A 12,316-nucleotide genomic window follows, 5' to 3' on the forward strand; every position below is an offset into this window, starting at 1 on the left:
GGAGTCTGGGGAGTACAACCCTTTCTGTCTTCATCCCTCCTTAATAAGAAAATTCAACTTGGATCAGGTGTCCCATCTCCACAGATGAAAGCAAGTATCTTTCCTCATCTGCTTCCTTGGACCAATAAATCAATGATGGATGTCTACAAAACTTTAAATTCCACCTGAATAGTTCAGCTTATAAAAAGAAAAAGAAAACAAAAGATTTCTTTGGCCTAATATGGTGAACACATGGGCTTCTGGAAACAATTCAAGGTATGGCTTACAGTCACTATGACAAACAAAACAAAACACTTTTATAAATGTGATTATTAGTAGACTCAGAAACCAAATGAAATACTGCCTTAAAGAAAACAAGAACACAGAAGCAGAAAATCAGGTTCCCAGGGGAAGAAATTTCCCTTTCCATCCTGATTTTTTAAAACTGAAATTTATTACCCACTTGACCAATTATAAATATATTCCTTTCCTTTTAGTGTTAGAGAAATCACACAGAAAGAAGTCTTTTTTTTCCTTATGAATAAATTGCTTTTCTATAGATTTAGGAAAGTTTTACATCTCTGATTATCATTCTTTATGTATTATTTTTATGTCTCCAGTGTTCATATAAGGCATGGTCTGTATGCACAGGATTACATCCAAAGACAGTGTGATATATTAGCTTCTAATTCCTAATTCTGTGTTTCCTAGTTTCATACTGTGTTTGAACAAGATTTAAAGTGGGGAGGGAAAGGGCAAGGTGTTCATAACAGCTCAATTAATTAAGTGTGCTTCACATACCTAGGTGAATGATCAACATCATTTTCAGGTCCAATAAATAAATAAATTTTTCTGGTTCATCATTCAGAATCATAAAAATAGTAATTATTTATATTGTAATACCATAAGAAATCCTGTTTTGTCATCTTAATATATCACTTGAAATAGGATTTTATATTCTACCTGACTATAATAGGATGTTAGTATATTAAAAATGCTTAGATAATTAAACACACAAGTGATTTCTAATGAGGGATAAACAGTCTCCAATAGGGTCTCAGTATATTAAGGTCTCATCTTTCATATTTAGCAAATTACACCAGAGATTAGCCTAGGTACAGTTAAACAATAGGTAGGAGAAGGCTACTTAATATTAAAGGGGAATAGTCTAAACGCTAGACTAAACTTTCAAAGAAACTTACAATAGATCATGTTAAATTTTTTGTTTGTATCATGAGATTTAATTTAAAAATAAAACCTGAAAATCCATGTTAAATGTAACATTATTTAGAAATATCTTCTATATGTCACGCCTTAAAAATCTGTGACAGATTCTTATTTGACCTGTCATCAGAATCCATTCTTCTTTTATTAATATACTTCACTAATGAACAAAATCATGTCCTATAGTTTACCTAGAAATAAAATACCAAATAAATGCAAACAAAGGTTTTAAAAAGGATATCACTTAAGGATCTAGACTTCTCCAATTGAGGTAAATGTCTTTACATTTTATTTAGTACAAAAACTATCACATTTTATATGACATGGAAAACAGGATAAATACTGATGTCAAATGCCTGAGAACAACATTATATTTCACTACTGCGGGTCAGATAATTTTTGTGTGCTCTATTCCAGAAAGAGAAAAGGGTGGGGGCAGGGGGAGATCCCTTGTAATTGTTGCAGTTAATATATTAACTTCAAAGCTAGCATTTCTTTCTCAAAGATCATTTTCTTTCTGTCCTTTGAAAAAGTGGGGGGTTAGAGTTTGAAATCTCATAAAAATCAAACACTAAAGAATATGTTGTTGAGAAAGCACCTGCAAAGTATTTCCAGACCTTTTAAAAACGATGTAATTTGAATCACCTGTCTAAATAGGTCATTTAACTTAGAAAAATTAAAATTAGCTGTGCACGGTCAATTCTTTTTCTACAGCATCTGCATCTTGTGTGTCCTCTTCTTTTCAAAGTCAAACCAGAGCTAAGTGTCAACAATAGCCATAATGCATGAATTTATTCCAAATCTTAGTTATTCTGATTGAAACGGCCATAAGTTAACATTATATATAAATACACAGAGTGAGGGGGTGCTATAAAAAGTTGGGGACAGAGGTGCAGAAGGAGACGCAGAACTCACATTTCAGGAGAAAAATGGTACGTTTAAAAGAGGGAGTTTCCACTTGTGCTCATTTCTTGCTTTTCACATACACACTTTTACAGTATATGGCAAATCAGAATCAGGCGAGACACGACACAAAACAAATACTTCCACACAAATGTAGTCTCCCACAAGCTTTTCTTTCGTTATCAACTAGCAATACAGGATAATGAACCTTACCGCTATTGTCCAGCACCTTTAAGTATTTACTCACCCGACAACACTCTGGTAAACTCAGGGATTTAATCCCTACTCCCCAGAAAACCTTTCCAGGAATAGACTTAACGACAAAATCTTGAAACTAACATCTTAAAAATGAAAACAATAAAATAAAATGCAAATGAGAAGTTTAGCTGCCTAAGATATTCAGTGTTCTCCTACAACCAGATCATCCATAAAATCAAAAGGATCTCAACAATGTTGGAAGAGAAAGGTGTCCAGGACCCTTGAACCCTTGACTTTAGAAGGGAGGGCATCCAAGGTGGCTGGCAGAGACGCAATAGGCATCAGGGGAAGTACAGTAAGGAGTCAGTTTTGTTTCAAGACTCTTCAAAGCCATCAGGAAATGTACCCCATCCTTTCTGGGTTAAAAGTAACTTTGATGCACAGGAAAAAAAAAAAAAAGTACTTTCATATCCTCCAGCTAGCAACAATTTATCACCCACATGCAAAAAGAGTGATCGGAGATGCTACTGAAACAGATTCTCCTGTCTGCCCACTTCCCCAAAGTCACTTTGCAAAAACGAGATCTGGAGGAATCCTGATTTACTAAAGACTCCTCTCTGTTTAAAGATTAAATGGAAGGACCTTTGCACGAACAAAGAGGCAAACTGAAGACTTGACATTGAGGAATTGCGAAAGAATGTTCTAAGCTACAGTCTTCTTAAGTGGGGGAAACCCAAAACAGAATTAAGGTCTCTTCACCTCCAGACGGAGGAGAAAACATAGATAACTGCCCGGAACGGAAACAAATAGCATCACTCCAGCCACCGCCCCCCACCCCTATTCCCAGGATCAAGGACAGAAATAGTCCCAGTAGCGAGGGGCAGGGAAGGCTGGCTGCTCCTTCCACTAAGACCTCTCCAAATCCGCTTTTCACTTCGCTCTGTCAGTCCTTCCGTAGTCCCTCAGCACCGACCCCCGCCCCCATCTCTCTAAGCGGCCACTTCTCCGCCCCACATCCTTAGTTCTGAGCGGACTCGGCCCCAAAACCGCCTTGCCTCCGGTGCGTCCCTCTGAGTGGCGTCCCCCACACTTGGGAGGCTCACGAAAGCCCCGGGACAAGGAGCCAGCGCCGGGACTGGGGAACCCCGGGGGTTCCGGCCTCGCTGGGCTCCCGCCCCCCTACACCTCGACGCCTGAGCGGATTAGGTGGCTGGGCTCACCGTGGCGCGCACAGCCCCCGTCCCTCCCACTCTGGCCCCTCCCCGGCTCGGGCGCCCCGGGGTCCTCCGCCTCCGCGGAGGTGAGCGCGCACTCACCTGAGGTGAGCTGCATCCAGGCACAGATCTTGTACACAGTGGCCGTGTTGCAGAAGAAGAAGAGGGTAAAGCAGACGATGCAGGCGATGATGAGCATCATGGAGAGACCGATAAAGAAGGAGGCGGCTTTGAAGGCGCCCGAGGGCAGCGTGGAGAAGTCCGTGAAGCTGCCCCTGCAGGTCAGCTCCCGGGAGAAGCCGTTGCCGATGCAGTAGTGGAAGAGCCCGAAATAGCCGGCTTGCGGGGTGTCCACGCCGTCGCCGATCCAGTAAGGCTGGATAAAGCACACCACGTTGACGATGGCAAAGCAGATGGTGAAGATGGCCCACAGCACGCCGATGGCCCGCGAGTTCCGCACATAGTTGGTGTGGTATAGCTTGGCAGCCTCCTGAGCCGGGAGCATCGCGGCGGCGGCGGCAGCGGCGGCGGCTCCGGGCATTCTCCCCCTCCTCCTCCTCCTCCTCCTCCTCCTCCTTCTGGTCCTCCGCCTCCCCCCGCCTCTCCACACGCAGGAGACACACTCACGGAGCCTCGCGCGCTGCAACTCCCCTGCCTCCGCCTCAGCCCAGCAGCACCAGTTTCATAGTCTGCATCCTCGCTCCCGGAAGGAGGGCGGGGGAGCACGGAGCACCCCTCCGCTCGCCTGGCACAGCCTCCTGGCTCCCCTCCCTCCCTCCTGGCCCGGGCCCCGGCCCTCCTCACCACCCTCCACCCCTCTTCCCGCCGCCGCCGCCGCCGCAGCTGCTGCAGCTGAAGGCGGCAAATCCCTCGTGGAGCACCGCGGCGCGCAAGCCCGGGACTCCCCCTGCTCGGCTTCCCGCCTCCCTCCCAGCTGCCCGGCCCGCGCTGCTAGTGCTCAGGGGCGCAGAGGACCGCGGCCACCCAGGAACGCCCATCAAGTGGTGGACAGGAGCCAGAGAAGCGGGCTTGGATTAGGAGGGCGAGGGTAGGAGGGGGCGGGAGTACCCACAGGGATACTAGAGGCAACCCCAGGATCCTGGTGGGTGTGTGGGGCCGGGCTCCAGAGGCTGATTCGGGGAGCATTTCATCACCGCACAGCAACGTGCTTCGACCTCTGCATCTTTGCAGAGGCACGAGGGGCAGACAGCGCGGCAGTTGCAGGCGAGAGACGCCAAGGGAGAGGAGGCGTACTGCCCCCAAGAGTCTTTCTTGTTACCACAGAACTGCCCCTGGCTAACTCCTCGGTTGCCTTTAGGTCGACAGGTGGAGAAAGAAGTTACGCAAGAGCCTGGCCGACAATAACGTAAAAGACAAACCTCAAGGGTGGTCTCACATCTCCACAGCTGAGCTTGCGTCCTCTTTGCGTTTTTTCCCCAGGCAGCCAGCTGAACTGTATCAATGGATGCCCCATACTTTGGTTTAGGTCGCTTCCCCGACAAATCCCTCCATAGATTGTACCGGCGTATGCTTGGAAGTGACTGTGTCACAGAATTTTATAGTTTGTTTGAAAACAGGGTAGTTCCGCCAGTATTCCATTTACTATTGAAGTATTGACAGCTACTCTGTGCCCAGGCGCTGAGCTGGGTGCTAAGGGTACAAAAAGACGCAGCAGATGGTTAATTGTTCAGGAATTTCCATCTACCCCTACTACCCAAAGCTCCGGTTAACCAGTGCTGTTTTCAGGCTAACTGATCCCCGAATTATCCATAAAGAATTCCTTACATTTTCACATGGCATGGCTGTTGTACACCCGCCCTTCGTGCTGTTTCTTTAGCCTATGTTTTCCCTTTTAACAGTTTTTCTGTTGCTCTTTTAATAGTTTCTACTTTTCAAACTGCATTTCTCTATTTCTGATGGTTTTTTTGTTTCCTTCTCTTCTGATACAAAGAAACATGTAACTACCTCCTACCCCCAGCCATGAAACTAGAATGCTTAATTGTAGGAATGGATCTTGGTAACAAATCATTTTCAACCATATGATCACTGAATTTTCTGAGCATTTCGACCACAGGAAATTCTGATAAAACTGGACCCTAAGTCTATACCTAATTGGCTGTAGCAATGGCTATTCTATGGAAGAAGGGTCATACCCTTCTTCATAAGTGATGAAAATTAACTATGCTTTTCATTTGATAATCTGAGGATTTGAGATTCTATGAAGAGGGAGGGGGAGAAAGTGGAATAGGGGTGTGAGACACATAAGATAATGAAAGGGCTGTTGCTGAAACTGAGAATGGATCTAAATGCATGAGTTTCAGAATCATCCATTCAGCTTTTTGTATAGGCATGAAATTCATGTATTACACTTCAAGGTCCATCAGAGAGAGCTTTGAAAATCAAGAGAGAACAATTAAACAGTAGCGTGAGACATGTAAGTTTAAGTAAGTAAGAATTTCTAGCAAGTGTGATTGTAGACTCTGAGAAGGTCTTTAAAATTTCAGAGGGATTTGGAGGAGGTGACAAAGATGACCTAAATATGGGCTAGCCCAATATAACACTTGCAGGTCTCTAAAAATACAGTTCATGATGATGCATCATCAGTGCATTGGTGGCAGTGGAGGGTCAGAATTTCTGTTAGGTGTCATTTGTTTTAACTCTCCTGAAGTTGTTGGTAAATCAGAAGCATTTTAACATGGAAGGAGAAAGAGGAAAAGAGGATAATCAGATTTATGGGGCCATTTGGCAGGCCATATGTCCCAGGGGCAGAGATAGCTTTACAGCAAGAACTGACAATAATTTCTAGTAACTCTCTTAAGCCCCCAAGTCCCCAAAACCTGCTTTTATGAAGTAGTCTCTTTAAAATAAATGCCTGAAAGAGATCTTACTGTTTCCATGGAGTGGTTGAGATGGGAGGTGGCTGAGAAGGGAAGGCTGAGAATCAAAAAGCCTGGTTTATACCTCAATGCTTGAATTGCCTTTATGGGACAAAGAAAAGACTGGTGGGTGACTCAGATTCAAATATGATTCAAAGAGCTTTTCTATTTGAGTCATGCCCAAGGAGAGCCTTATTCTTATTCCAGGTTTGGAATTGCCTCTAGGTTTGTGTTCAGAATCACCACACCAAGGGGCACATTCAAGGTGTCCACTCTTGTCAACAGCAACTAGGATCAGACCAATGTTGCTGTATTGCTGGTCTAAAGTGCTCCTATTCCCTCTGAGAATTTGAGTTGTTGCCTCTTAAGGTTAGGGTCAGTCAGGGATGAAGTGCAGCTGCCAATGGCCCTTCTCCCTATCTTCATCCTTCCCTGTACTATGGCAGATTTTCAGGATGAAGCAGGATCTTTAAAGAATCTAGCAAAGCCAAACACCGTATGTTCTCACTCATAGGTGGGTGTTGAACATCGAAAACATGTGGACTCAGGGAGAGGAGCATCACACACTGGGGGGAGTTGCAGGGGGAGGGGAGGGGGGGGAGGGACAACATGGGGAGAAATGCCAGATATAGTATGCACCTGAAGTTAAAAAAAAAAAAAAAAAAAGAAGAAGAATCTAGCAACTAGGGATGACCTAAAATACCTTTGAACTCCTGGCTTGCTATCAACCAATGCAAAATGTTCTACCCTTTCCTATACCCCTTTGTCACTCACCTACCAACCCTGTCCTTAGTAACCAGGGATCCCAGAGGTAAGACTGTTTCTACCCTTAATCTAAAACTTTTGGCTTATACCCTGTAGACTTTAGGAGTTGTGACAGCTAAGCATCTGGGCAACTTACTGCACCTCATCAAATCTGATGTGACCAGGAAAGCTGCTTTGGGGAGGAGGAAATAATAAAACCAGCCTGATTCATGCTAAGAACTTGCTATTGATAGAAAAGTATTTTGAAACTATAACATGATTCATACGTGCTAAATAACTAGTAGAAGCCAGTGTCATCGACAGCATTGAATTAGAAACACTGAACATGCAAATCTCCAATTTCACTGCTAAACTGTTTTCCTGCGACTGCCGCAAAGGGTCAGTAGTGAGAGTCACACTCACTTTTTGCAAACTGTGTCTCAATGAATGTTAGGACTATACCAGAGAAAGCAACAAAAGAAGAATGTGGCCATGTAACACTGCTAAAAAGATCCTGGGTAAGGTAAAGAGCTAAATGCTTTGATCCCAAACTAAGCTGAGACAATATGGGAGAGTAGAGAGAGCGTGAAAGCCCTGGAGGACTGCAGACCTCGGATCCAAACCTAGCACCACCTTTGTTGAACTATGAAAGCCCAAGAATCTTACGGATCCATTTTCTCATCTCTAAAATTACGGTGAAGGAGAAGGGACATCAGATGAATACTGAGCTGCCTTTCTGCAGTACAGTTTTATTCTATGAATACTCTTTCAAGATAACTTTGGAAAAAATATACAAAGAGAGATACAACCCAGTACTTGGGGAAAATATTAGGTACGACCTAAGAAAGATATATCAGACTGTGGTGAAATAGACATTTTCTTTAAAATTGAAACCCCTTCTGAAATCCCATCCGTATAATTTTTCAAGCAATGGCTGCTTAGAGTTTTCAGATGAGTCATTGCTATGACCTTGGATAATGGAGAAAGAGATGATTTCTGAAATCTGTTACTTAATCGATTTTTAGGGCTATTGCCAAGGCCAGTATTACATTCCACTCCAGAATATAAAGATTCTAGTAATGAAGCTCTTTTCACTCATCAAGGTTTTCTTCTGCTCTCCTACTCCTTTAGTTTTGTTTTAGGGATTTTCAGAAACCAGGAACCACCTCTTAGATAATCAATCACTAAGTTAGCAGTGGCAATCAGACAGATTGAGTATTTCAACTCTCCCTGCAAATCAAGATCAAATTCATCACAGGACTCTGAATTCATTGCACCTTAGTCTGTGCAGAACTTCAAATGGGGAGGGAAATGGGAAATGGAAATGCCAGGCTTTCTCCTTCTTTCCTTTTCTCCTCTATTATGAATTGGATTATGTGTAAATTGCCCCTTTTTAAAGTTTTTCTTTTCATTTTTTCCAGAACTCAGTTAAAAGCGTAAGTTGTTTTCTCATAAGGCTGACCATCTAAAAGAACATATTAAAAGAACTCTCTTGCTATTAATCTGTTTAAGCCCTTGATAATTTTAGAATGATTCTGTCTAAAGATACGTAGCGACCTCTACTGAATAAAATACTATAAAAATATGACCATTACCTGAAGTGTGATTTTTTAAAGTCTGTCATAGTGATATTATGTTAAAATTGGAACTTCAGTATGCAGGTTCTATGTTCTTTGACTCTAGTTGATCTTCTTGATCTTTAAAAAAGAAAATTTTATCTGCTATGCCTTCTGAACATGTTTTATGATGTTTCCCACTCAAGGTGCAGCTTGATTGAAAATAAACATCTTCAGTTTGAAACATCTACCCTTGTACCTTCAATTTGGGGCCTGTATTTGAACCCACTACTTGGATTCTCTGCTAAAGGCATCTTTATCTGCAGTTTGTTTCTCCTACTTGGCAATCCCTTGTGTCTCTCAAACCTCAAGTTTAGCCTTTTAGAGAAGATCCCCAAGCTACATATTCTATATTTTAAGTCTTATAATTCCAAACACATTTCTAAAGGTGCTTTCTTTTACTGCCTTAGTAACACAAAAATATTACTCTTGATAATTCAGTACTTTTATTGTAGAGGCACCTTTTAATATTTGTATTAGTCAGCTCTTGCTGCAGAAGCAACACAAACTCTCAGTGACTTATAACCACAATCATTTGCTTCCTACCTACAGCACATGATGAGGTGCTGGTTGGCTGTAGTCCTGCTCTAGGCAGTGGACCTGACTGCAGATCTTATCTTCTCATTGTAGGGTCCAAGTTGATCGAGCAGCCTCTGTTGAGGACATATGGTTTTATGACAGAGGACAGAACTATATGAGGCTCAGGTGAATTATAAAACTATATATAAAACTTCTGATTGTGGCATGTAGCATGTTATACTCCATTGGCCAAAGCATATTTCATTGGCTGAAGCAGATCATACAAAAGTCAATGTCATGGGGATGTATAATCTTCTTAAAACAGCTGAGTGAAAATCTTAATAACTTTTATGAAAGTTGCTACCTTCACCCTCCCTGCTGATAAAACTTTAACACCAACTAATTTTTCCAAATGTTTCCTGGCGAGACTACATGCATATGTGATTTTTGTTTGAAAGCTATAGATTTTCAAATCAAATGACCATTTCAAACTGAATAGCCATTTTATCCCACTCACTGTTTTACTGAAGAATATGTTCCTTTTTGTCTTTTTATTTAAAAACTTGCAAACTGAAGAAGGCCAACAAAAAGCTAAATTTATATTAAATCTCTTCACTTTACAATATTCAAACATGAGATATGATTCTGCCTGTTAAACTGCATATTGTAAAAATGATATTTAGTTTCAAAGTGGAGACAAAACTTACCTTTTGAATTTTTAGGGCTAATTTCTAGTGTTTTCCAAACTTGAATATGAATCTTTTTAAAGAAACAAACCTTAGTGGACCTATTATAATGACTTGCTAAGTTACTATTTTAATGTTTCTTTTTTTCTTTTTTCTTTTTGAGACTGTCTCACTCTGTTGTCCAGGCTGGAGTGCAGTGATGTGATCTCGGCTCACCACAACCTCCACCTCCTGGATTCAAGCAATTCTCCTGCCTCAGCCTCCCGAGTAACTAAGACTACAGGTGCATGCCACCATACTCGGCTAATTTTTATATTTTTAGTAGAGATGGGGTTTCACTATGTTGGCGAAGCTGGTCTCCTGACGTCATGATCCACCTGCCTTGGCCTCCCAAAGTGCTGGGATTACTGGTATGAGCCAATGCGCCCAGCCTATTTTAATGTTTCTTACATGGACAGGATAAATACTAAAAGCTTAACATTTAATTTAATCAGGGTTCAGTCATGGCAGCATGAAGAAGTCAGTGTTATCTTCTCCTCTAAAACAAGTAAAAACTGATTAGGATTGTCAAAATATTCATTTCAGGGCTCTGAAGATTGACTATAGGCAAACAATAAACTGAGAGGTGTTTATTCATGAAAAACTGCTGGACTTTGGATAAGAAATGTGAGTTTGTGACCTTTAGTGTGGGGTGGCACCCTTGTTATCCACCCTAGCTCAATCAGCACATTAGTTTTAGTGTGACAGGGCCAGCAGTGAAAACTAGCAGCTTCTTCCAGAAAGGGAAGACTTGAAGTATGGGGCCAAAAAAACATTATACATGCCAAAAAATACTATAACTGAAAGTAGCAAGCTCAGTAGAAAATGAATATGGAAAACCCACAGTTCTTCTAGCCTGACGTCACAGTTGGAGCAAATGGGACCAGTCCAAAATTTAATGAAGCTACCCAGGAAATTACAGAACCATACGAAAGCTAAATAAGCCCTCCACACAACCCTAGCCAACCATGGAATGACATGCATGTTCAGGGGAGACAAAAGAGGATTTGTTGGCAAAAAGTAGAAGCTGAGAAAGAGTTGAGAAATGGCTGATTCCATTGTCAGAGGATGGACTTCTTACAGGTTTAATGTATTTGTGTATGATCTCTACCCCTATCATTGCCTGACCACTAAGCCCTGCAGACTCAGGGAAAACCTCTAGAAAACCAGGATAAAAAATAAGAAGAATAATTTGTAAAAACTTGTACAAAGATATCAGCATCCACACACCATGATGAAGACAGATTCTACAGATGAAGTCCAGGCAAGGTACTCTAAAAAATCCCTCAGCAGGGAAAATCAGAATCTACAGTTGCTATCACTATCCAAAACAGTGAGTTTTATATTAAATTTTATGAGATATGCAAAGAAACAGGAAAATGTCACCCTTAGAAGAAAAATATTTTAGCAGAAACTGACTCTCACGTGTTGGTTTTAGTAGACAAAAACTTCAAAGCAATTTAAAATATATTTTTAAAAATGAAAAGAAACGATATTTAAAGACTTAAAAGAAAATATAATGACTATTACACAACAAATAGAAAATCTCAATAGAGAAACGGAAACCACAAAAAAGAACCAAATAGAAATTCTGGAGTCGAAAAGTATAACAACTGAAATAAAAAATTTATCTGATGGGGTTAACATAGATTTGATGTGGTAAAAGAAAGCATCAGCAAATTTGAAGATAAATCAATAGAAAGCATCTAATCTGAAGAATAGAGAGGGAAAAAAATTAAAGATAAATACAGCCTCAGAGACCTGTGGGACAATATCAAATGTCTAGTGAAAGTCCCATAAAGTTTATCTGAAGAAATAATGGCTGAGCACTTCTCATATATGATGAAAAACATTAATCTACAGACTCCCTAAAGTAAAATAATCCCAACTAGGATAAACACAAAAAGATACATACCTAGACATATACTTACATCCCTGAAACCAAAGACAACAAGAAAATTTTGAAAGCAGCATGATAAAAATAATTAATAGAATGACAATACAATTAATGGCTAACTCTTCATCAGAAACAAGGAAGCTCAGAAGGCATTGTAATGACATAGTCAAAGTGCTGCCAACTGGGAAAAACTAGGTAAAGGAAACATAGGAATTTCTCTGTATTATTTCTTATACTTGCATATGAATCCATAATTATCTCAAAATAGAAAGTCTAATTTTTAAAATTATATGTAAAAATAAATGTATACATATTCCGAACTTCAAAAAAAAAAAAGTGAATGGACTAAACACTATCAATCAAAATAAAGAAATTGTCAGATTGGCTAAAATACAATCCAAATATCTATCAATGCCTTCTG

General features: G+C 41.1%; 1 protein-coding gene across 3 annotated transcripts in view; it reads right to left on the reverse strand.

Moving 5' to 3' along the window:
• Positions 1-4,316, reverse strand: part of LOC101034668 (LHFPL tetraspan subfamily member 3 protein) — a 548,863-nt gene extending 544,547 nt beyond the window's left edge. For 2 of the 3 annotated variants that reach the window (XM_074379277.1, XM_074379278.1), the window contains exon 1: positions 3,621-4,316. In XM_074379277.1, the coding sequence (XP_074235378.1) occupies positions 3,621-4,059 (439 nt within the window). In that variant the 5' untranslated portion in view covers positions 4,060-4,316. The remainder of the gene's footprint in view (positions 1-3,620) is intronic. The other variant, XM_074379279.1, reaches the window with a different exon arrangement.
• Between the last annotated feature and the right edge of the window lie 8,000 nt (positions 4,317-12,316).

The sequence above is a fragment of the Saimiri boliviensis genome, chromosome 10 (genome assembly GCF_048565385.1).
Source record: "Saimiri boliviensis isolate mSaiBol1 chromosome 10, mSaiBol1.pri, whole genome shotgun sequence".
Taxonomy (NCBI): Eukaryota; Metazoa; Chordata; class Mammalia; order Primates; family Cebidae; genus Saimiri; species Saimiri boliviensis.